The sequence below is a fragment of the Panthera uncia genome, chromosome D1 (genome assembly GCF_023721935.1).
Source record: "Panthera uncia isolate 11264 chromosome D1, Puncia_PCG_1.0, whole genome shotgun sequence".
In the NCBI taxonomy this organism is placed as follows: Eukaryota; Metazoa; Chordata; class Mammalia; order Carnivora; family Felidae; genus Panthera; species Panthera uncia.
In genome coordinates, this window is record NC_064808.1 from 86635693 (window position 1) to 86660934 (window position 25242).

General features: G+C 47.1%; 1 protein-coding gene across 3 annotated transcripts in view; it reads left to right on the forward strand.

The window, feature by feature from the left end:
• ETS1 (ETS proto-oncogene 1, transcription factor) overlaps positions 1-21076 on the forward strand; it is a 67942-nt gene extending 46866 nt beyond the window's left edge. For all 3 annotated transcript variants that reach the window (XM_049654558.1, XM_049654537.1, XM_049654547.1), the window contains 2 exons: positions 16000-16118; positions 17074-21076. In XM_049654558.1, the coding sequence (XP_049510515.1) occupies positions 16000-16118; positions 17074-17289 (335 nt within the window). In that variant the 3' untranslated portion in view covers positions 17290-21076. The remainder of the gene's footprint in view (positions 1-15999; positions 16119-17073) is intronic.
• The last annotated feature ends 4166 nt before the right edge of the window (positions 21077-25242 follow it).

The window sequence follows — 25242 nt, forward strand, 5'->3', positions numbered from 1 at the left end:
TCGGTCGCCCTTCACGGGATAAGATTCTGGTCAGGATCTCTGGCCGTTGTGCAGATCTAGGAGTTTCTGGGAGGGGTGGCAGCCCGATCTCTGCCTCTAATAGAAACCCCTCTGCAAGTGTTACATGTCTTAGTTATTGGATTTCCTGTGTGGGAGAAGCCTGCCGAGCTAACAGTCTCTAAGAGTGACTGAAAGGGTTTTGACTGAGATGATCTTAGTACCTCGAAAGAATTATCTGAGAATCTTTCCAAGTGTCCCTGTTTCAGGGAGAGACAGGAAGGGATGAACTGTGAATTCAGAATGAATGTGAAATACAAAGAGACATGAGCTGCCATCAAGATAGCCCAGCATCAGCCTGCTGCCCGCGAGGCTTCCCTGGAAGTCCAGCTCAGAGCCAAATAGATAGGAATGTCAGAAAGTTCTTTCAGCAGAAATACAGGTGTGCTCTGGAGGTCTGAGTTATGGCTGATGTCACCCCTGATTTGGATGGATTTTTAAAAATTATTTTATTTTAGAGAAAGAATGTGTGCAAGAGGGGGGAGGGGCAGAGAAAGAGAGGGAATCCCGAGCAGGCTCCACGCTCAGCACAGAGCCTGACATGGGGCTCAATCCCACAACACCCTAATATCATGACCTGGGCTGAAATCAAGAGTTGAACGCTCAACCGACTGAGCCACCCAGGCGCCCCTGAGTGGGTTGTTTTTAAAAGGTGCTCTTGCTTTCTTCCTTCTTTTCTCTGTCTCTCTCTCTCTCTTTCTCTAAGGGAGTATAACACCCAGTGAGTGGAAGAAGAGGGAAGGTGACTGTCAGTTAAAGGCCTCGAAGACTAAAGCAGCCGCTTGCCTTTAAAAGCACGTTTTAAGCATCTCACCATCCAGTTTTGCTTTATGACTGGGGATACAGCTTTTCACCCTGTCTCATATGGTGGTGAGAACAATAGCCCAGAAAACAGAAGTCCCCTGGGCTGCCCCCCAGCTCTACCACACTGTGTGATTTTAGGCAAATTTACCTTGTACCCTTTTCTACTTTTAGTAAAGTGGAAGGTGTTCATCCTTATCTTGGTGGTGGGAGATCTGGGCAAATGTAATTGCACTAAATCAGTTAATGAAGCAAAGGAGTGCTAGGCATGATACTAAGCATGGGGGGTGTGGGTTGGGAGCTCAGTTGTAACAAACCAGTTGTTCCAACAAATGTTTCTGAGCACTGTTGAGTGCAGATAAGGGCCAGGAGTAGCCCTTGAGGGTTCATGATCTTGTTGAATTCGTGTAATGAGAATTGTCCTTAGACTTGGACTAGATTTTTTCTTCTTGCTGTGGTCTGCATGAAGGTCAGGATTTGTTAGGCGTGTGGGGGGGGCCAGCCCAAATTTTGGGGACATTTTTCCTGGGCTCAGTGCTTGGTGGACATCTGTCCACACTGCAAACGAATGCTCTGTGGTGGTTCCCTTGCCCTTGCCCGCTCATTGTGGTCCCGTATCATTTCAGGTCCACTCTAGGGGATGGGGAAGGGGATGGAACATACCTGTTCAGCCTCCTCCGCCAGCCGCGGCGCGTGCACGTGCCTGGGATTCCTAGAGATGGGGCTCTGGCCTTATGCAGACATGTTAAGATGAGCTGAAGTTTGGAAGAGGCCTTTGGCAAGCAGAAAGCGTTGTATGAGTGTTGGCAAACTTTCTATTGCCTGTTAAAGTCACACCTATTTTCTCTCTCCTTTTTTGTTCATTCCCTTAAAATTCTGTTACTCCAGAGTATGTGTGGCCACACAGGAGGAGCCGTGTTCGTTTCCATCACCAGTACTTGGCTTCAGCTAAAGTGTGTATGTATACGTCCTCCGAGCTGGGAAGAGAGTCATTTCCCTGCCATTACGCACAGGGAGCTTGGGTCTTTGTCTCTATCACCTTCAAAGGACTGCATTTCACTTCTTCATGTGGTGTCTTAGTTACTGCACTGTATGTGTGGAAATCAGTTAGAAACTGAATTTTCACATTCTCTTGCACTGTTACATTCTTCCTCCGAAGATAAGAAAATTGCATCAACCTTCACTGGGCTCCCATGGCAACTTGTTAAATTAGGTCAAGATGTGGGGGCAGATAACGTGGCTTGAAAGGCTGCCTGTTAGCTGAGTTAAGAATACATCAAATGCAACGCTGGCTTCCGCCAAAATGTACCTTCTTACCTTACTGTGAACTGCTTACGGTTATCAAACTGATACAATCAGAAAGCTCCATTTTCTCTTGTTTGAAGATACGTTATGAACCCCGTCCAATTACAAAACAATCTGAGAGAAGTGGCCCAGTGTTTTCCTATCTGTTTGATAGACCTAAGCAAAATGCTTCCCAGATCCCTGAAAAACATAGCAGTCTCCGATTATTTTTTCAATTGCAGTAGCTACAAAGGAGCATTCTGTGTTGTCAAATAGTGTTCTCTCTTCCTCTGGCCCCATTTTGTAGATGAGGAAACTGAGGCACAAAAAGTGACCGCGTCATTGCCACGTGCCCAGAAGTAGCTCCCGAATTGAACCTCAAGTGCCAGTTGTCTCACTCACCTCTGCAGTCCTTGTCCACGTTAAGGAACGAGAAGACTCATTGCTTACCTCAGTTGCTTTCCTATAGTAGATTAGAGACCTCGTCTCCCGCTTGTTACCACTTAGCACCACACGTATACGGGTTGGGGCTCTTGGGAGGACATAATGCTAGCCTTTGGCTTCAGTCTAGAGTCGTTGGGCTGTTAGGTCACCTTTAATCGAACTTCATTCCGGATGGCCAGACATTATGCCAGATAAGGCACCCTTCCTATCACTGCTGCTTCTTGAGCAAGCCTGGTGGTAATGCTATTGTTGTCCAGTGCCTGGGTATGTCCCCACCCAGAGTTGCAATTGTGAATGAAGTGGTTAGGGTCTCTTTTTCATCCTGAAGGCTGAAAAAGGCTGAGCCCAAAGCCGTTCATTAACTTTCGTTTTATTAACTGTAACGAAATGACGGAGTGCTCTGCAGATTGGTGAAAATACGGTCCCTCATTTTCCTTATGGCTAAATGTGGGACTGTCGGGAGTCCAACTTTCAAATACTTTTGCATGAGACATCACCAAAAACAGGAGTACTAGTCTTGTAGAAAACGAAGCCCCATGCAGTGCATTCCCCTGGAACCCTCTCGAACTGCTTCTGGACTGAAAGACTTCTTGCCATGTCGTCGATGGCCCTGGAGCCAGTCTAGAGTCATACAGTAAGAAAGTCCCTAGGCCAAGCCCAGAACCTTGGAGTTCTGGCTCACAGTTAAGTTTTAGGGTTCAGTAACCCAAAGCTACTGTTAAAACGTGTTTTTGAAAATAAACAACTTCACTGCAAAAGGAAGTGCTTCAAAGCCCTTCAATTCAGAATGAAACCCGAGATTTGGCAGTGTTACCTGAAATCGGAGTTTTCTGAAGGAAAACGGGATTGCAAAATAATCTCAAGGTACTCAGGTACAAATAGCAACCTAGGAAACCTTTGGTATAAGCCCAAGTTACTGATAAGGAAAGGGGAGAGGGGTCACCAAAGCAAATTCCTAGTGCGGTGGGACTTTGTGCGGGAGATTTCTACAATTCTGAATCCAGATGGGTATGTTATTAGGAACAGCATAGAGCTTTTTAACTTGGGGGCCAGGGGAGGGATAACTACCGAAGCCACGCTCTGGAATATAGTCTCTGGGTGAAGGCCATCAGTGTAAGAGTGTGTGCATGGGCTGTAGATGAGAAGAAACAACTTGTGGACTTGAATATAGAACTCTGGTCCCCATTTTGGGCAGTAACTGCCTTCTCCAGGTGCCCTGAGGTTCTGGGGGCAGGCGAAGCTGGAGCTGGCCCGCAGGCTTGCAGGCGGCCAACCACAGTCTCAGTGTAGAGCATCCTTGGGTAGCACCTGAATGGGCAGGAGGAAGCGAGCTCAGAAATGAGAAAGGCAGCAACAGAGAGTGTCTCCCCTTTCCGGTTCAGAGGCCCTGTGATGAGCAGGTTGTAGGAAGCCAGGCAGACACCCCTCTTGGCCTAAAGTGGGGCATTGCTGCCAGCCAGCATCTCAGAAGCCGGGAGGGATTCTGATTCTCTGTGCTGTGTTTGGCGGTGGGTCCTGGGATGGGGGAGGGGTGTGTGGAATGCTTTGGGGGGAGGGATCTCCCTGGAGTGATGGGTTAACATGCCGCTCAGTTAGGAGACTGACGGGGAAACACCGTGGGTCATGGGGGAGGGAAACTCCTTGGGAAATTTGAACTGGATGAGAGAGGTCCCTTTCTCTGGTCTGCAGGGCCCTTTTCCTGCTTCTGCCCCCTGATTCACTTTGTGGTAGTTCTTTGTAATCATCTGACACGAGTAGAAAAGGATCACAGGGGAGCGGGATTCGGCTTCATTATTAATTTTCTTTTTTTCTAAATGTCTTAAAAAAAAAAAAAACGTGGAAAGGGAGGCTCCCTGTTTCCACCAGTTGTTTATGAAGGCCACAGCTGACTGAGCCCCCTCCTCGTCTTGATTCAGCTACAGTAATACCTCGCAAGCTGTCTTTGCCCATTTACCCTTCACACGGTGTGCCTCAGTCCCTGGTGCCGTCCCCAGCTACCCGAGGCCGAGCGGGTACCCGGATTTTGGATGGCAGGCGACTTGCAAGTTGACCCCTCTGTTTTGGGGACGGCCGCCCTGCCCGTTTTGGAGGAGTCCCGAGGTCTCTGATTTTGTGGGTCCCTGTTTCTTTAACAAAAGCTAACTACAAATGATGGAATTGGGTGGTGACTGTTCTGGAATTCCTGCTCTGTCTCCAGTTTGAGGCTCCACCTTTTTGGTCTTTGAAGTAAAATGTTTCCACTGAGCAGAAGTCAGCCAGCACACTGCTGAGGCATCCACACAGGTCCTCGTTGCCTTCAACCAACAGGCCTTGGAAACTCCCCACAGCTTCTGTTGGGAAAGGCCCTGCCAGACGTCCCAAATATTCCTGCTTTTGCCCCTTGGCATCTTTCTCTTTTCCTTGGATGGCCTTCACTGCTCTGGAGCATGAGCAGTGAGTGGCTCCTTGGTATAGAGACTCAGTTCAAGAGCAGCTGTACCCCTTCCGTTTCTCCCTAAGGCGACTTCCATGTGACACCCACAGGTTGGTAGGTCTGTCACTTGGGAATGCCTTCCCATTTCAGTCCAGGCAAAACGCCCAAGAGGGAGGCCTTCCTAGGCTGTTTAAGCCCTGGTTATGTTTCATGGAGACGTCAAGAGCTGGACTCGGCCGCCGGTCACCCTGCGTGTGTCCCAGCTTTGCCACTGACCGTGTGTGACCTCAGGCAAGCAGACGTCCCCGTACCTCAGTTTTCTCATCTGCAAAATGGTAGCAGATTACTGTAATAGTTATGGTCTCATAGGATGGTTGTGAGGATGGAAGGAATCGTTTGGGGAAAGCGTCCAGAAGCCTTGCTAGGTACATAGCAGGTTACCACTGTTCCGTATCATCCTGCAACTTTTGTCTTTCCGGTGTAATTCTGTATTCCTTGAGGCCAGAGGTTAATGTATTTTATTTAGAGAATTCCAGTAATTGGTGGCAGTGACTTAGGGCACGAAAGATACTTAATATCAGATTAGGTCACTCTGGCCATTCAGCTCAAACCATCTGTGCTAAACTCCTACTGTGCACTCGCCTCTTTCATGGACATTACCTTTTTTGAACTGTCACCAACCACCGCACCGGGTAGGTTCTGTGAGTCTCACTGTACGAATGAGGGAATCGAGGTTCAGAGGGGGAAAGAGGTCTAGCCCAACGTCGCCTAGAAAACCACAAAGGAGATGCCTTTCAAAGTTTTTCACGGTGTCGGGCGATTAGTAGGAAAAGATCCACTCTTAGTGGCCGGGTTAGTGTCCTTCTGGGTCTGCTAAGACGTAGATGTCAAGACGGGATTAGACTTGCAAGAAATGTCTTGGTGTGTGAGGGAGGTCCATGAAGGACAAAGTAGGGGACAGCACGGGAAGGCCGGGGAGCTTTTAGACCAGGCTGCAGGTCTGACACCTGTAAAAGGAGAGAGGGAGGGCGGATTTGGGTGGGGAAGAGCCTCCATGAGTGGCTCAGTGCCAAGAAAAGTCTGGTCAGGCTCCTGGGGAATCCTCATGCCAGAGTCGCCCAGCGGAGCAGCTCTGTGTCCCCCAGGAATGAACCTCATGCCTCTGGGGAGCGGCCCCAGATAGTGTGGCCTCAGCGGGGACATGGTGGATCCCATCAGTCCTGCTGCCTGCAGTCAGAGGTCTGAGTAGCACCTCGTCACGGCTGCCGCAGGTCTGCTGACCGGCCACATCAGCCCCCCCGACGAACACGGGTTGTCGGGTAGGCCAGCACGGCAGGACTCAAGGCCACGGTCCCGATGCTCTTGGTGGCCCATGATAGGCTTCAGAGCTCTGTGCCTGTTGTTGCCCTCAACAAAGCAAAAATGGCATTGTCTTCTGTGTGACTCACCTCTCCCTGAGAATCACAAGAGTGAAAGTGGTCCTGAGTGAGTGAATGTGAAACGTTGACGGGAGGCCGGGGCGCTCCTCTCCACCCGCTGGAGAGGTGCTCGCAGGGTGCAGCTCTGTGGAGGTGGTTGACATTCAAAGCTGAGATGGGTGCCGTTTCTCGGGCAGGGCCCCTCAAGGCAAGGCTCTCGGTCCTTTCTTCTTTAAAGGCAAGGCGTAGGTAGGACACAGGCCATCACACGATGGCGGAACAAAATACGTTCCTTTGTCTACCTCCTCACTGTTGTTCACGTTCTGTTTGCTACCCAACCCGGTCTGGCTACCACACCTTACATCTGAGGGGCGTTCGGAGGTTGATTACTGGATAGAATTGAAAAATTCGGTGCTTCGATGGTCCCTTGGGGTCTAGCTCACCTCCCCGAGAATTCTAACAGACTTAGCTGGTCATTTCGTGGCATCCTGGACACGCAGGGGGGACTTTGCTGCTAGGAGAGAATAAGTTCCAGAGAGTGCCCTCCGCCCCCTGAGAAGCACGGGTGCCCGACTCCTCCAATTCTGTGTTCTAATCCTCATCAGTGAGCACACCTTTCTTTCTTCCTGTTACCCAGATACATCATTCGGGAGGCATTTTCTTTTGACATTTGCATTGGTACCACAAAGCGTCTCTTGGGTTTCTAACAAGATTCTCACCCCATACCCTCAAATCCAAACCCAACCTGTTTCTGGGGACTTCATAAAAGAGTCCGTTACCTAGAAGACATCAGGAGGAAAAGCTCTGAATAACCCACTTCCTGACTCGAGCTTCCCCCTCTCTGTGTCCGAGTCTGTGTGTGAGTGGTGGGTCGAGTATGGTCAGGGCTCTTGGGTCTGGTGGCAGGGGTGGCTGTATTTGAATATAGGCGGCCCCTTTAAGAGAAGACCCGTCTCCTTTCTCCTTCCACCCCCACGCAGGTGTACTTGAGCACATGCAGGTGTGAGGAGCCCAAGCAAAAACAAGGGTCTTTCCTCTACACCCTAAAGCGTGTGACTGTCTCGTTCTCAGGACCGAGACAGACTCGCCCGGGAGCCTCGCCGACGGCTGTTCCAGGTTGGGCGGCCCGGCCGGCCTGTGGCCAGCCACCTCGGCTTGCCCCCCGGTGTGTCTTGCACATGGATGAGCTGGACAGGACTTTCTGCTTTACCTTCAGGTCATGCTCATGGGATCCGCCTCCGGGTCCGACCCACCGACGTCTGTGGGCAATGCTGCTGAATTCCTAGGTCAGCCCTACAAAATAAGTAGGCGGAGCGTGCTTTGTGAGGAGCATAAATGATTAGGGAAAAAAAGCACACTGGGGGAAAGAGGATCTAAGTCTGTCTGTGGCCAAGATTTCCCCAAACCATAAATGTGTGTGATACTTTCACTTGCAAAGCAGTGTGCATCTGCTCTTGTCTGTGTGCACCTACTTTGAATCAGAGCGAGAACTTCACAGAGTTATCCCTAACTTTAGCAAATCTTCACTGGTTGTTCTCGTGTACAGTATCTTTTAAAAATCACGCATTTATATACTTGAACCTTCCTTTCAGCCTGCCACTTCCTCCTTTTCCAAGTTTGCCATGTAAAAAAAAAAAGGCTGGTTTAATTCTTGGAAGAATAGTTGAATTTTATCTTGTGCTTTACTGTGTGTGTGTGTGTGTGTGTGTGTTTTATTAATTTCATCTTTTTTGCTTGTCTTTCTCTGACAAGTCTGTTTTTAAAAATATATGTTCTAGGGGAACCCAGGGTAGTTTAGTCAGCTAAGTGTCAGACTCTTGGTATTGGCTCAGATCATCATCTCACTGTTCGTGGGTTCGAGTCCCCACTTGGGATTCTCTTGGGATTGCTTCGGATTCTCTTCTCTGTCTCTCTCTGCCTCTTCCCTGCTCATGTGAGCATGTGCTCTCTCACAAAATAAAAAAATAAACTATAAAAAAATATATGTGTGTGTATATATATATATACGTATATATATATATATATGTATATATATATATTCTGCTGTGTTGTTCTTCTGTTAAATTCCACTGTTGTGTTTTATATTGTTCCCAAACTGTTCAGTATTGTGGTCACCTCTTTATGTACATACATAATATGTGTGTGTGTATTTATATTTCTATATTTCTTAATAACAGGAACTTAATTTATGTCTTTATAAAGTAGGGAGGAGCAGGGATAGCTGTTTCCATTTTAGAGATGGGAAAACTAAAGCCCAGAGAGGTTCAGTTAGTTGCATAAGATTGTGCAGTGAATCAGGGAAGTGCCGAATGCTTGAACTCCCCACTTGGGGCATCCCATGGGCATATGTTATGTATTTTTTAATTTCGTGGGATGCTCTCTGCTCTCCTCTCTCAGTTCACCACCGCCTGACACGTTTGTCTGTTTTTAATTTTTTGAAGTTCTCCTTTCTTTTGGTCTCACGTGCCAGAGACATGGACTTGACATCAAAGGCTGGTTTTAATTGATTTGAGAACGGTTTTCTAACTTGCTTCCATTGTTAGGTACTGGCTCTTTGAGCAATAAAGTTCACGGAGTTATTGTGCGTTATGTTCGTGGAGTGTGTTTTTCCAGCCCCTGTCAGAGAGTGTTCTTTGTGGTTGTGCATTGAATTATTAGAATTTATATCCCCCAACTGCTGTCCTTGAGTTTCTAGGCACTGATATGGGAACTCTCTGATAGAACATGCGATTTATTAAACCAAGGCATTGTTGGCGAGTTATAGAACATACCGCATCTAGATCGTGTTGGAGGTGAAATGCGATCGGGTTGGGGTTGGGGGGCAAGAGATGGGCGTAACTCAGAAGAAAAAAGGGGAAAGATACCTTTTTTGGACAGAAAGCCAAGCCAAAATATCAAGCAATCTCTGCCCTTCCTTTTCTTTTAAAAATCTTCCCGGTGCTTTGATTGTCAAACAGCCCAGCAGTTACTCATCCTCAGGCAGAAGATGTCTGCTGCCTCAGGTGGCGTTGGGTCCAGAGAGCAAGAAGCTAACTGTCAGGATGTTTCCTGGTCGTTCCTCAACTTCATTTCGTAAGGACTTCGTGGAAATAGAGACATTTTGGAATCTTTTGTGAACGAGAGCTTAGAAGGGGGTTGACAGGAAGGGGTGTGATGCTTAGGCTCTGGGGTCACCCCGTCTGCTGCCAGAGGTGGGCACCTTTACAGTAGTAGGAGAGGAAGATAAGACTTGTGAACAGATGGGTCATTTCTGGATTTGAGGGTTCTGTTTTTGCCATCATCGTTTGGCTGTGGGTAGAGACACCTGGGTGGAAGGGAGGGGCCCATCAGGCCCGTTCCTCTGTTTTAGGACCACCTGCCAGATGTGTGTTCTTAGGGCAGAGTCTGCCCTTGTGCAAGGGTGACCAACCATGAGAGTTTCATAGGTTAAAATAAATGTGGTGTCCTGCCCACACTGAGGTATTTGATTTGACTTTTAGAGTCAAGCTGAAGAGATTAACTTCTCAAAGTAGCAAATTAATCCCCAAAGGGCAGGCGGTGTGGTCGTTTTTATTTTGGGGAACATGTTGATGAAACAGCCCGGGAGTCACTCATGTTGATTAGTCCCAGATCTGGTTTAATAGAGAGAAGCAGGTGGGGTGGTTTTTAAGATCCTTACCCCTTTCTTCAGAGGACGATTGTTTGAGCAGTACAAGTCAGTAAATGTTTATTGAGCCCTGGTCTGAGATGCCATACCTGCCATTGAGAAAATAAGGATCAACGAGGGGTAGTCCGTGCGCACAGCGAGCCAACAACTGGGGTCATTCGGCAGCAGGTAGCTTTTTGATTCTCGGTATTTGCCGGTGAGGCACCATCTAGGCTTTGGATTGCAGCAGTGAAGAAGCACAGTGTGTGTCCTCAGAGCATATATTCTAGTGATGAGAGAGATGGGCCTGGAGCTGATGGCCTTGGTATAAATACACCATAATGGATGGCTACCAGACAGAGCGACTGCTCTGTGCTGACCTCTGTCTGCATGGAAATCAGCTCTGATCTGTCAGCCTCGTGCTGGGGTGCAGATGACAGGGTGAGACCTTGTGGTGGCAATGAAAAGGAAAAACTCAAGTCCAATCCTGGGCCCTGTTCGCTAGCAGTGAGTCCGTTGGGCAGATAGCCCCCAAAGCTAGAAAATGAGAAGAAATCGACTGACAGATTGGCAAATGGAAGGCATTGTTACCAGGAGAATCTTACTGAAATTTGGTCCTAGCCAAATTTCTGCTGTATATCTTAAGTCTCTCACTTCTTGGGGCGCCTGGGTGGTTCGGTCGGTGAAGTGTCTGACTTCGGCTCAGGTCATGATCTCGAGGTTTGTGAGTTCGAGCCCCGCGTCGGGCTCTGTGATGTCAGGCTCGGAGCCTGGAACCTGCTTGGGATTCTGTGTCTCCCCCCTCGCGCTGCCCCTCCCCCGCTCACGCTACGTCTGTCTCTTTCTCAAAAACAAATAAACATTTAAAAAAATTGCAGTTGCTCACTTCTTAGACTCAGAGTAAGGGAACAACAACAATAACAACAACAACAACAACAACAACAACAAAAATAGAAGGGGATTTTTAACAACCAGCCCTCATCAAGATACGTGGCAGGCCTTCCAGTTCCTAGACAAGGAGAAGGGACTTAACACATCACCAGAATGAGTAGGAATTTACTCGAAGCTGTACCTCAAAAAATTGTAGATTGGCGCCTTGGATTTGAAGTAAGCCTTGAGGGTCCCCACCTGATACCTCTGCTTCGAAGATTGTATCACATTCTTCACATCAGGACTGTCACTGTTGTACCTTCCTCTGGCCCAGAAGCTGAGAAGAACAAAGCAGTGTGAGGAACTGAGGAAATCCCCCTGCTGCAGCCAGCGAGGGAGCTGGGGGGTGTGCAGGCCCAGCGCGAGCGTGTGTGGGGCCCTCCCTCCTGCACTTCTTTGCCGAGAGCCTCCCTTCTAACAGGGACCCCTCTGTTGTTGTGGCTGAGAGTCTCTACTTGAGAAGCATAGTTTCCCAGTGATGCCACCGGATTCCTGATGTGTGACACCCCAGGGCAGCATGGTGAAGGACGCCGTTGACTGCCTTGGGGGCCCCAGACAGGGACACCATTGTGAGTCACATTGAGTCTGTGAACTCCCCCTTCCCATGACTGGTACTATTCTTAGCACCATCCTCTGCTCCCTGGGACAGAGGTCACTGGGAGCACCTTCGAGTTGGGTGGGTGGATGGGGCTGGGCCCTGGGTGAGAGGAGGTGCAAGATGGGGCAGAGCTACGCTAAGCAATACAGGAATGTCCTGTGGGAGATGTGTCTCTGGGAGCGCTGGCCTCCTTGCAGCATTTCAACCATTGTGGGGCCTCAGCAGTTCCCGAGGGCCTAGATGTGGATGCTCTTGGCAGGGGGCCACCATGCATTCCAGCCCTAGAGCTGCCTGCCAGCGGTGTGCTTCCCTCAGGTGGCCCTGCTGTGCCTGCCCAGATCTGAAATGAAGGTGACACGTGGCTGTGTTAAGTCTGGCCGCTGGTTCCGGCCAGGGAACAAACCCCCCCCCAGAGACCAGAATGCTTGCCCTGACCAGGCGTTTCTAGCCGGAAGAATAATTCCACGTCCTTCCTCTTTATAGCTCCCCGCAACCAAAGGGCAGTTTGGGAATCAGCAAATAGGAGGAACCTTGCGGGGGGTGGGGGGGGTCTCCTGGATTCCTTTCGTTTGGTACCACGCGCGAGCCTTCCGAAGGGGGAAACGGCCACTTCAGGAAAGCCATGGCGAGAAGGCTGTGTGTGCCTATCAGCGCTGGGTGGGCTTATACGATCTTTCTCCCAGAGTCGGGGGAAGGAGGCTTGAGCTGACATCACCCTGTCTTGACTTCCTTGCTGTGACGTTCCCCAGACACATTTCTCCTCATTCAAGTGTCTATGCTGTTGTTAGACATCTGGTTTACCTCTTTACGCTCCCTTCTTCCCTTTAGTGTAAAGACAAAAGAGAAGTTTGAGAGCCCCTCCCCTACGACCTGGGCTCCGCATTCCTAAATGTGTCAGTTTTGTATTCCTTGTGAACAGAGGAAAATTCACAATGAGCAAAAGAGGAGACCCGTGGATAAGAATATACCCTGCCCACCACCCAACCCGGCCGTTATATGCAGACGGGGGTCAAATGCACACAGAGAAAGAGCTGGAGCAGGCATATAGAGCCCGCGCCTCTGACATTTCAATTCGGGAAATGGCCCTGCCAGGAAAAACAGCAATAATAATTCTGTCTGACGTCCCTGCCTCTGAGCTGGTTCCACCGACATGACTTAAACTCCCCCTTTGCACTTTCTGGCTGCCCCATCTCAAGGGCAAGGGACTGTGGTATGTTCTCTGGGACCTGGAACAAGCTAGCGGCTCCCTGCCAATGACTAGGACTTGCCTGGGTAGAAGTAACCTGGTATGTCCTTCCTTTCCCTTCCTCAGCTTGGTGTGACTGGCCCTTCACTCCCCAAAGGGATGTTAAGATGAGCAGTGTGAAAGAGGTTTGGAGGCAACTGAGGGAGGGAAGGGTATCGAAGTAACATTAGCCTAATAGTTACCGGGAGGGGGACTGACTCACTGGGCTGGAAATACCACCTGTGGAGGTGAACACCAAGGTCACCAATGGTCAGATCGTCTGGAGAACCACTGGCCGTCCAGTGTCTTGTGTCTGCTGTGAGAGGTGAGGAAGACATGTATATATATTTTTAAAAGCTATGTCCTTTTATCATGTGGTCACCTCAGCCAGCCGGGCTGATTAGATGCCATCCTCTGGGTTGTTTTTGTCTAATGACAAAGCAGCGCCGAGGCAAAGGGGTTTGGAGTGCCAGACTGCCTGGGTTCCACTCACGGCCATTTTACTTCTGAATGGCCTTGGACAAGGCCAGTGGACACAAGCCGCACAGTGTAGCAGTTTTCCCTGTCGTAAAAATGGTAAAAGCAAATTTGGTAATAGTATCTACTCCCTGGAGTGATTGTAAGGAATAAATGAGATCAGCATAAAGCAGCAAACGTAGTATCGTGCATAGTAGGTGTGCAACAGCTTAACGGCTCTCGCTTGTAGTTTTTCTGTTCAGGGTCTCAAAGCAACTCCTGTCTCTGTCTTGTGTCCACAGTGTGTGGGCCTGGCCCAGGAGAGGGCTGCAGACTCCAGGGCTCATTTGCCTAGCTTTGGAGTAGTTGACTTTTCCTTTGTTCTGTCTCTCTTCAAAATAAGAGGAAGACAGCGGTGTCCTGTTGGGTATGGAGCCATTCTGTACCTCTTCCAGAAATCTGTTCTTTTGCAAGGATTCTGAAGTTCTTCACTGCCAGAAATTCCATAGCATTTCTTAACAGAGGTTTGTTCACTTAATGCCTGTCCACCAGGATGGCTTCTCAACGGATTCCTCATATAATGTCACATCTCAGCCCGTGAGCCCAGGCAGGCAGTGGTAGCCGGTAACTTGAACTCCCCTCCCAAGAAAGTTGCAAATGTGTCTGAGTTGCATCCGAAATGGTGTTTTAACAGCACAGGGAAACAGGAGAGGCTAAGGCTTTACCAGTGTCACACTCTGGGCTGTTTCTTTGAACGTCCGGTTATTTTGTAGGGCCCACTGAGTCATTGTATTCTAGAACCTGCATAAGGTGTTACTTGCAGGATGGTTTTAAAGAGCTCCAGGTGCATTCTTGGAAGGATAAGGCAGAGCTGTTCCATCTTCCATATTTAGCCTGGGCTGTGCTGAGGACACCGAGACTCGCCCCCCGCAGGCCGTTACTGGGGTGGTAGGGGGTGGGGGTGGCCTTTTCTTCGGTTGCTTAATAACAGTCCATGCCAGTCGCTGTCGCCCTGGTACTTGGAGTGAGTCTGCAGGCCAGGGCGTTAGACCCCACACCACCATTTTCTCACTGTGCCCTGGAGCAAAGTCACATCGCTTTCTTGAGCACTTTTCTTTCTCTGACTTAATAGGATGGAAATAGTAAGACCTGTTGTGCCTCACCTATAGAGAGAGCCGGGGGACGGAGTTTAAGACTAAGCAAAATGATGCGTGTGAACATACCTTGTAGAAGTATAAGGCATAACAAGAGATCACCCTTCTAGATCATAAAGAGCGTTGCCTTTTTTGACAGAGAGAACCTAAAGCTTGTTTTCTATTGAATCTCACTTTACTTTGGATCAGATGAATCTGAAGCTCAGATTAAGGATGAGGGCCTTAGAAAGTCAAGTTTTTCTGTATGAGTTAGTGTGTTCCTGGCTTCCTTCATCTGCACAGACTGGGTCTTTCCCAGCCCTGCTCTGCCAGATGGCTTCTAAGATGGTGTTGTGAGTGTAGACATGTAACAAGCAGCAGAGACAATTGAACCCATATCTGTTTCTCTGGCTACACCCGTAAATTAGATAGGAATCACTGGCAGCATTGTCATATCTGAATAGAAAGTGATCTTAAAAGGAAATCTATTAGCAGAAGTCCTTTAGCATAAGATAAATTGAGTATCAGAGTATGCCTGGCTTTTGATAGAACTAAGATCTTGGCAGTGTTGATGGCTAAGATAAGAGGGGTGTGTGTGTGTGTGTGTGTGTGTGTGTGTGTGTGTGTGTGTTTAAGTTAGAATATACTATGGGGCACCTGGGTAGCTCAGTCGGTTAAGCGTCCGACTTCAGCTCAGGTCATGATCTCATAGCTCATGAGTTCGAGCCCTGTGTCAGGCTCTGTGCTGACAGCTCGGAGCCTGGAGCCCCCTTCGGATTCTGTGTCTCCCTCCTTGTCTGCCCCTCCTCCGCTCATGCTGTCTCTCTCTCTCTCTCTCTCCTTCAAAAATAAATAAACATTAAAAAAAATTTAAGTTAGAATATAGTGAACCCATGAGGAATTTCTGAGACAGTCCTCACCTCACCTGTGAGGATTTCGTGGGTGGCAGGTTAATCACTTACAAAGTAATGATGTTCTCTTTTCTTAGTTTGGGTGCCTGCCAGTGGCCTGGAGGAACAGGATGGTGGTGGAGAATATTATGACCTTATGACTAAAGAATATCTAACTTCTGTGTCCTTGTTAGATGGCCCCAGGGTAGCAATCCTTGTCACTTACAAATCAGGGGCCAAGAGCTCTCAGATACAGAGAAGTGTTTATGAGCTCTGACTTCAGATTAGAACTGGCAAATATATTCCTTAGTTAATATCCTTATTACGAATTAAGGCAAAAATAATGACTTGGTTCTTGAAGGCAGAAAAGATTATGCTGCCTGAGGATATCTCAGAGGATAGATCCAGTATTTTCTTTCTAGAGTTTGTGTAGCAACAAAAATGGACTGACCTTTAAGCCAATCAAGATGAGATCGATAAGACCATGGTATACTGTGTGTGGTTTTTTGTTTGTTTGTTTGTTTGTTTGTTTTTGATAGAAAGTTTTTCACCTTTCAATCCATTTGAACTCTTAGCACCTCCTCCAACACTTGGGCTACATGTTGCCTCCATTCTCTCTAGGCTGGATGGACTGGAGAGGAGGCAAGAGGGACACGTAAAATGGGATTCATTGCTGGCAGTGCTGAGCATCTGGTGTAATGATTCACAATGCCTTGTGTTTCCAGGCAGTGGACCAATCCAGCTGTGGCAGTTTCTTCTGGAATTACTCACTGATAAATCCTGTCAGTCTTTTATCAGCTGGACCGGAGATGGCTGGGAATTCAAGCTTTCTGATCCAGATGAGGTATGAAGGAATCGACTTGTGAGGACTCCTGTTGAGGGGGAGGAAGGTGAACTCTGGAAAGTCGTTACGTGGGCCTGCATGACCTGTCCTAGGATTCCAGTCCCACCTCTGCCCCTGGGTACTTGCGTGACCTCGGTCAAGCCAGTTACGTAGCCTGCCTGAGCCTTAGTGGTATCATTTGGAAAATAGAGAAAATACCCACAATGCTCACTTGCTTTCCAGGACTCACAGATACGATGCGCAAGGGGTGCCTGGCACATAGCATACCCTTCATAAATATGTCTTAGCATGTGTTCTGGCCCTGTGGCTCTGTGAATCTGGAAGAGGTCGGACAATTCAAGAGGTGTTAGAGGATTACTACAGTTCATTCATTCCACTTATTATTTTATTCGACAAGTGCATATTGAATGCTTGCTCTGGGCCCACATCAAGAGAGAATCAAAGATGCTGAAGAAGAGAGACGATAGCTCTGTCCCGGCAGACATGAGACATGGTGCCCCCGTAGATAATGGTGCCCCAGTACAGGAAAAAGGCTTCCTGTGGATGAAAGGCAGGTGTCCTCTGGATGAAAGGCAGCTTAGTTCTGCTCCAGTCGCTCACGTTAAATTTCACGCTTTCAAAGCAAGGATACTCTGCCAGTAACATAAGGAAAGGAGAGTCTCTAGTGTTGTTTGTCTTTTCTTCCTTTCAGTATCAGGTAACTCTATCACATAGAGATACAGGGTCCGTTGATTTTCATTAATTTAAAGAATCAGCTTGATCACCGTTGTTGCCCAGCTCTTGAAAGTGGGAATTTAGAAGAGACGGGTCAGAAAAAAAGATCTTCGGTGCACAGAATCTCCCATCGGTCCTACTCGAACGTCATGGGTCCCCATGAGTACATATTGAGGCATATAAACACGTCTCTTTGGAATATCCTGTAGGTGTTCACCCCTTTCTCGTCCTTTAATTTCAGGTGGCCAGGAGATGGGGAAAAAGGAAAAACAAACCTAAGATGAATTATGAGAAACTGAGCCGCGGCCTCCGCTACTATTATGACAAAAACATCATCCACAAGACAGCGGGTAAACGCTATGTGTACCGCTTTGTGTGTGATTTGCAGAGCCTCCTCGGGTACACGCCCGAGGAACTCCACGCCATGCTGGACGTCAAGCCCGATGCCGACGAGTGATGGACACCAAAGGGGTCGGGGCACCTCTGCTGAGACATTTCGAAGAACAACCACGTCGGTCGGACTCTTAATTTTTAATTGTTATTCTATTTTTAATTTTCCAGAACTCATTTTTTTACATTCAGGGGTGGGCGCTAAGTGGGCTGCAGCTATAATCAATTGTGCACAGTTGGAAAAGGACGGCCAGGACTTGAGGGGTGGGGGGGGACAAGAAATTCTTGAGCAAATTTTCAGGACAGAGAGAAGGGTCTCCTTAAGAAGCTTGAAGAATCTGGCTTAAGGGAGGAGACTAATGTGTCCCATTATTTTTAAAACTCATCCGTGAAAACAATGCGTCTCGAGTGGTGGACCTATTAGCAAAAGAAGTTGACACGTCAGGAGTCATGAGACCCATGAGAGACAATTTATTTGCTTTTGTTTTTAGGTCTGGGAGGGCAAAAAAGAGGGAGGTGGGATAAAACATTTTGTTTGGGGGATGCACTAAAAACCAAGGACTATTTACCTTTTACTCTACTTTGAAAACAAAGATAGACTTCAGTGGGGAGGGTCCAAAACTGTTTTTGTGTTAAAATTTTATTTTATTAAATTTTGTGCCAGTATTTTTTTTCTTAAAAAATCGTCTTAAGCTCTAAGGTGGTCTCAGTATTGCGGTTTCATGCGAGTTTGTTTTTATTTGCCGACTGAGGATTCTGTCACAGTGAAAGGAAACTGTTTATATAGACCCCACTGGAAACGCAAAGTGCTGTCACTCAGATCGGGGATCCCAAATTCATGTGACTTCTATATGAAGGAAAAAAAAAACAATGCTGATTTGGGTACAAGGGACCTGTGCATGTGAATTTCATCTGTATTTTAAAAACTGATCACACCCCTCTACTTACTTGTCATTAGTGGATTCTCGGGGTTTGGGCTTAACGTTGAGTTAAGAAGCATTAAGTCTTTGAACTGAATGTATTTTGCCGCCCTGGTTTTGGACCCCAGTAAATGTAGGAGCACTGTTGAAGTCATAGAATGGATATCGAAGGAGGAGGACTGACTTGGTTCTTAATGGGTTCTATACCTGTAACATACAGAACTTGGAAGAAAAGCTGTGTGCACGGGCATTATCCCTCAGGTCTTAAGAAGTAAGTCCTGAATGCATGTCATTGTAAACCCTACACTTCCTCCTTTATGTCTGATTTTCCCGGCATCCCATACTTACTGCTTACCCCCTTGCCGCCCCCCACCCCCCACCATGACTCAGTAGAGAGAAATGTACAGCTTTCCAATTGGTGAGTGAAAGAGGAGTGGCAGATGTGACGTGAGTTGAAGAGTGTCGGACAAAGCCATTTAGACGTACTGAGTTTGGGGAACAGTGGAGACTAGGGTTGCATAGGAGTAAAAATGTGGCTTGGCCGTCTTTGAGAGAAGTACAAGGCTTTCCTTTGAAGAGTTTGAGCTAGTTGAGTGAGACGTCAGGTGAGGCTGTGCATGCAGAGTGAACAGTGCAGACACTAGGAGAGCCCTGTGCTTGGATCAGGGTTAAGTGAAGGGTAATAATTGCAGAAGAGAGAAATGAAGGCAAAGGAAACATAAGAAAAGGAGCTTGGAAAAACAAGGTGGTCTGTGAGATTCGAATATGCTATACTAAAAACTATAGTTTTTAGTTCCTCCAAAGTTTAACAAGAAACTTAATCACCTGGGGCAGTGCTGAAGGGTGGCCTGAAAAATGTGTGGATTTTTTAGGGGGGAGGGAAACCAGCATCTAACCAGTGAGGAAAAGTGCCTAATACAGTTGAACCCCGGCCCCCCACCATAGATGCCTGATTTAAAAATATTTTTAAGTGTTTATTTATTTTTGAGAGAGATACAGAGTGCAAGCGGGGGAGGGGCAGAGAGAGGGGGAGACACACACACACACACACACACACACACAGAATCTGTAGAGGCTCCAGGCTCTGAGCTGTCAGCACAGAGCCCAACGTGAGGCTCGAACTCACCAACTGCAAGATCATGACCTGAGCCGGAGTCGGATGCTTAGCCGACTGAGCCACCCAGGCGTCCCATAGATACCTGATTTAAAAGGATGATGACAGAGAGTTAGCTCTCGCGGACCAGTGGGCAAGGCGAAGAAACATTTTAGGTGGGTTTCTCAGGGGCTAGCCCTTCTTGGGATCTGGCTGAGAAACAGGAGGTACTAACTACCTGCTGGCTTATCTTCGAGAACGTGGATTGTTTACTCCCAGGTCCTCTTACAGACCCTGAATGATCAGGAACTTAGCTCTGTGATTCATGAGTTTCCTCATACTGATAAATCAGAGAGCATCCACTTGGAAAGCAAAAGCAGAATTGGCCCAGCTGTGTATTTTGATCTCCTTCCGGATGCAGGTGCCTTAATGAAGCTCTCAAAATATTTTAGGAGCTGCTCAGGGAGTATTAGGCGGAACTGTTGGACTACATTGTTTTCTCTTAGATCATGTGATCTTTCTTGGGCACTGGCAAAGGTGTGTGTGTGTGTGTGTGTGTGTGTGTGTGTGTGTGCATGTGTGTGTGTGTGTGCTTGCAGACATGCAAAACTACAGCTGATATAATACCTGAGTTTTTCAGTTAAGTCTTTCCACATTTCAGTAATGAACAGGCAAGAGTAGAACCAAGGCGGGACATCGGTCATTGCTTGCTGTTCGCAACCAGGCATAACATCACTTTCTCCGTGCATCAACCTTTCCTGTTAAATTTGTGCTGAAAACTCCCCTTGTGTGAGTGTGTCTAAGTCCTGCAATCATTCCATAGCAGATAAGAGATAAGAAAGTGCCTCCTTAATGCTCCTCAGCCCGCTTGTTTGCTAAGATGCCTTTCTCTCGAGGTTGGCCGTTTTCAGTATTTGTAGATAGTGTGCTAGTTAAGACAGCTTTGTCGATCTGGCCAGATGCTTTTTCTCCTTCTGTCCAGAGGCCAGAGACCATCCCAGGAAGAGTGGTGGGTGGTTTATACACTGGAAATGTAGCAGAATTGTTGCATTTATGCTTTTTAAAAACACATTAACTTCAGAGGAAGGATGGGCAAATCTGGTTTAGCTGGTGAAACCCTTATTTTCCTGGAGATGCCTTAACCCATGTTGGTTTTGGCTGTAGGGTTCAGGGTCACTTTTGTTTCCTTCTCCATGCAGGGGAGGGACTTCCCTACACAGAGCCCTGGTTTTGTGGCTTTGGGGATCGGAGGTAGCATTCAAAGATCAGATATGCTTTTCCTCACTTTGGAGATGAACACTCTGGGTTTTAAAGCATTAACCTGCCTAATCTTCGTGGTGAAAATTATACCTTCTCTGTTCTAGTCATGCTGTGCATGCTGCTTTCTGTTGGGGTCTATATAAATGTGTTGAACTCATATCTACATTCCAAAGAAATTTCAAGGAACCATAAATATATGTATACATATACATATATAAAGTATATATATTAAAATGAAATTATCTCTATCAGGAATACTGCCTCAGTTATTGAACTTTTTTTAAGAATACTTTTTTTTTAAGCTGAGAAGTATAGGGGTGAAAAAGATGTTATATTGTGTTTGACTATTTTCCAACTTGTATTTTCATATAATTTATATTTTTTAAAAGCTGAAAATTTAAAAGCAAGATGAAAAAAGGAAAAGCAGGTGCTTTTTAAAAATCAGAACTGAGGTAGCTTAGAGATGTAGCGATGTAAGTGTCTATGTGTTTTTTTTTTTTTAAAAATGCAAAAAAAATTTCTTACAGGGGAGTTTTTTTGTTTGTTTATTTTAGTAGCTGATGCTGGCACATCATTTTGCTGGAGAGTTTTTTATATACTGTAGCCTGATTTCATATTGTATTTTAAACTGTGTGAGATTAAAAACAAAGAAATTCATTCATAACAATGTGGGTTTGGCTCGATTCTTTCCTGTCTGGTGCATGTGTGAAAGCGGGACAGACTCACAGACAAGCACAGGAAGAAATCAATGCAGTTCAGTCTCGCTGATCTCACTATCTCAGGGCCAGTTCAGCTAAAGATTTCCTAATAAACTTACAATGAGAGAATACAGGGAAGTATAAAGTAAGGCCCTGATTATTGACTATAATATGGTGTCATCCTAGCTGGATGTCCGTGGCCTTTCACAACGCATTTTGCTCATGTCTGAAGGAACTAAGAGCCACGTGAAACAAGTTTTAAATGACCCAACAGATGAACATTTGATTTCAACTGGATAAAGTTCCTGATATTAACACAGAAAGATGGGGCACCCAGGTGGCTCAGTCGGTTAAGCATCCGACTCTTGATTTCAACTCAGGTCACGATCTCACAGTTCGTGAGTTCAAGCCACACATCGGGCTCTGCACTAACAGTGCAAGGCCTGCTTGGGATTCCCTCTCTCCCTCTCTCTGCCCCTCCCCTTTTTTAATAAGTAAAAAAAAAAAAAAAAAAAAAAAGTTGAACATCTTAGTTGGTGCTTTGGACATGAACAGTGTTCTGGTTTCTTCTTCTGAAACTAATTTTGCTCTGTGCAAATTTGGACCCATCACATTCACTTCCATGGCCCCAACTCTTTCATTGGGACTGAAAACTGAGAATGATGATAATCTGTCAGAACCCCCAGCAGCCCATGCCATAAATAAAATCATATTTGTAAGTGCTTTGGGGACGAGTGCTTGGGAACACATCCTGCGTGGAACTCCTCTCTTGTTGTTGAAACTGTAGAAGGTGGATGTTTTTAATTAACACCAGCATTTGCAACACGAATCCCAAGTCACAGCTGGAAAGAGAATTTTTGCTGAATTGTTCACAAAGAGAGCTCTGTTTCTGGAAAATCTATTTCTTCAGGCCTGGAGCTTGAGGTTTGCTGAGTGCATGCTGAACGCTGACTGTGTGGTCTAGTGGTTAGAGCGCTGGACTGGCCACGAGGGGGGCTCTGGGTCCTACACCTCAGACAAGCCACCACCACCCCCTGGGAGACTTTGGGAAGGTGGCTTGAGGTCCTTATATGGTTTAGTCTTCAGCTGCAATCCCAAGCAAAGCCGGAGTTCCTGAGCCAATCTGAGGCCCCATCAGAGCTATCTCCCCTGAATAAACACTACACAGAGAATAGATTTCTGCCTCAGTCAAGGAGTAGGTCAGAGAGCTTTCCTTTGGTGCCAAGTTGCTCTTCTCCCCCAACGAATCTGATTTAACGTTGACCAGGTTAAAAGATACAAGATATGCTTGAATGAAATAAGCTAGACCTCTCTTTCTCAAACTAGGAGCTAGAGTTTAGAGGGCAAGTCTCAGACAACTTGGTTTGGGTGATTTCTCTTAATGATACTGCCAAGACCACCATACTGGAGCAGTGGTGGGAGCAGCTGGGCCAGAGAGACAGTATCTTCTAAAACAACTACAGGACCTGGAGGAATAGGGTAGGGTGAGGATAGAGACGCAGGGAAAAGGGGAGTCGTTCAGAGAAGCTGGTCATCAAAAATCTCTAGATTTGACAGGCTTTCAGGAGGTTACGGGATAACGTAATTGCCCAAGGCTAATCTGGCTCACCACTGCTATGGCTTTGGAGCAAATTGTAACATTCAGGCCACACATACAAATACATAAAAATCCTGTATAATGAGGTGTAATTTTCTAACCTAAAAAGGAAAAGGATTGTGATTTGTGCTTTGGGTAAAATGAGGCAGGCAACATAGACGAGAAGGTACGTGGGGGCCGACCGTGGGCTAATTGTGCACCATAAAGATGTTCAGTTTGGCCTTCATGGTGTTGGGACTCACCTCTGCAGCTCCAGGGAACAGTGTGCTGCAGGACAGTCATGGGTGGTCTTCGAATCCCAGCATTCCTTTGTAGCAGGCACCCGTGGACACCGAGGGGTAGGTGCCCCTCAAGGTGAACATGAATCTCCTATTCTGTCTCTAGGTCAGCCCCACACATTTGCACTCCTGCCTGGTCCCTGTAGAATTTGACTTGGTGACCCTTATGAAGCTATCTATTCAGGATCTACGCTTACTTGGCATGAGACCCATTTTATTCTAGAACCTATGGTGGAAGGGAGTACAAGAGGTCATCACATTCATCAGCACCCTCTGACGTCTGAGCCCTTGTTCTTTCCGTTACGTCCCGTTGCCACCCAGCAGCTCCAAAAGGTCTCCTCTGATGATGTTGGCTAATGGCCCTCCATCCATGGGAGCCACAGCCCCAGTTACTAGGAGGTACACCTCATACATCAAACACGGGACAAGGGCAGTCTTCTTTCCATGAGGAAGCTTTTCCATTTCCACAACCAGCTTTCTAACCTCTGCTTTTTCCTAGTGGTAGCTCTGGGAAGGCGGTTTGTAATGCATTTTCAGTTGGACAGAGGCCTTTCTCTGGCTCAGCTATAGGGAAACTTGACCTGGGTAGCTGGCCCTTGCCATTTTATAGGTAAATAGACTCAGCATGCGGCTGGTTGTTCACTGCTGTTTGGAATCCCTCCGTACTATGAGAACCCTCCCCTAAGAACAAGTAACAGAGCAAAGCATTTTCCTAGCACCTCTGACAATGAGGCAGAGATTTAAGGATTCTGATGAAAGCAGGTGCCAATCCATTGTTGAAAAATTGAAAAGGCTCAAAATTGAGGTACAAACCATTCACTGAGAATTTAAAACTGCAAATTTGGGAGTAAAGTGGCTCTGCCCCTGCCCCTTGTCCAGTGCCATTTCCTCTTTTACTCAATGTTCTGATCTCTTTTCCCTTTTCCTGGAAAATATTTCTATCCCGAGAAAGCCGGTTTCGTTCAATTGTCTGTCTTTCTCCGTGTGCTGACGTCCAAAGTAACGATAGTGACGATCATCTGCCCATGGCAGCACTAGAGAATCAACAATGACCCCCAGGTCTCATGACATGCTGTGCAGTCCCCAAGCCCTTTTGAGTTCCCAGTCTGTCCCTAATCTCTCATTTCTGCCACTCAGGCTCTAGTGCTCTCTCAGCCACGGCATTTTTACAGAGCTTTGATGTCAGGTCAGCTCTGGTCATTCCATGAGATGCCACGTGGAAGACCAAGGAGGTTTTCAGCAGCCACTTGTGGGAATTACAGAGGGTCAGGAGATAGCTTGACCACTACCTTCTCTCTGCTCCTTCCATGCTGTGAATCTGAGCCACTGACCCTGGGCAGGAGCAGGCCAGTTTTAATCTTTCCACAGGCAAATCCTGAACTTTCAGCTGTAACTCTTCTTCTACCCTTAGAAGGGCTGTCCCCCAGATGTGCCTGGATATAGTAAGTGGCCTGAAGAGGTGGCAAGAATCTTCACAAGGCTAGAAAATTGATGATGACTATTGGCTTTGATCTGGGATTGCCTTTTGGAGGCAATAATATTCCAAATATTAGAAGGAGAGATGAGAAATGGGACTGGGAACTTCAAAAAAGCTTTGGGGGGGGCACCCGGGTGGCTCAGGTGGTCACACATCTGACTCTTGTTCTCGGCTCAGGTCATGATCTCACGGTTCGTGGGACTGAGTCCCGCGTCAGGCTCCATGCTGATAGCGTGGAGCCTGCTTGGGATTCCTTCTCTCTCTCTGCCCTTCCCTGCTTTCTCTCTCTCTCAAACGAACTTAAAGGAAAAAAAGGCTCTGGGAATGGTAGTGCTCATATGAACTGGTCCTTGCTCTTACAGATGTCAGGGGAATACAAGTTCAGAACCTCAAAAGTGATTGAACTGGGGAATCTTCTCTACTAATCTACTTCTCGGGTAGACTGATTTTGTCCCGTGTGTTCTAGTTTCCATGGGAATCAGAAAGTTTACAATTACAGTCCAGCCACTGCACCTTTTATTTGAGATGTTTACATGTATCAGAGGAAAGGTAAGAGTGATGGTAAAGACAACGAGCTGTGTTTGGAGGGTAAATAGATATTTCATTCAGGGATCTGTTTTCTCTGTGGTCAAGTTTTCAGAGTGATGGAGCAAAGCTGTACATGAGCCCATGGGGATTTAAAGTAGTTTCTTCACTG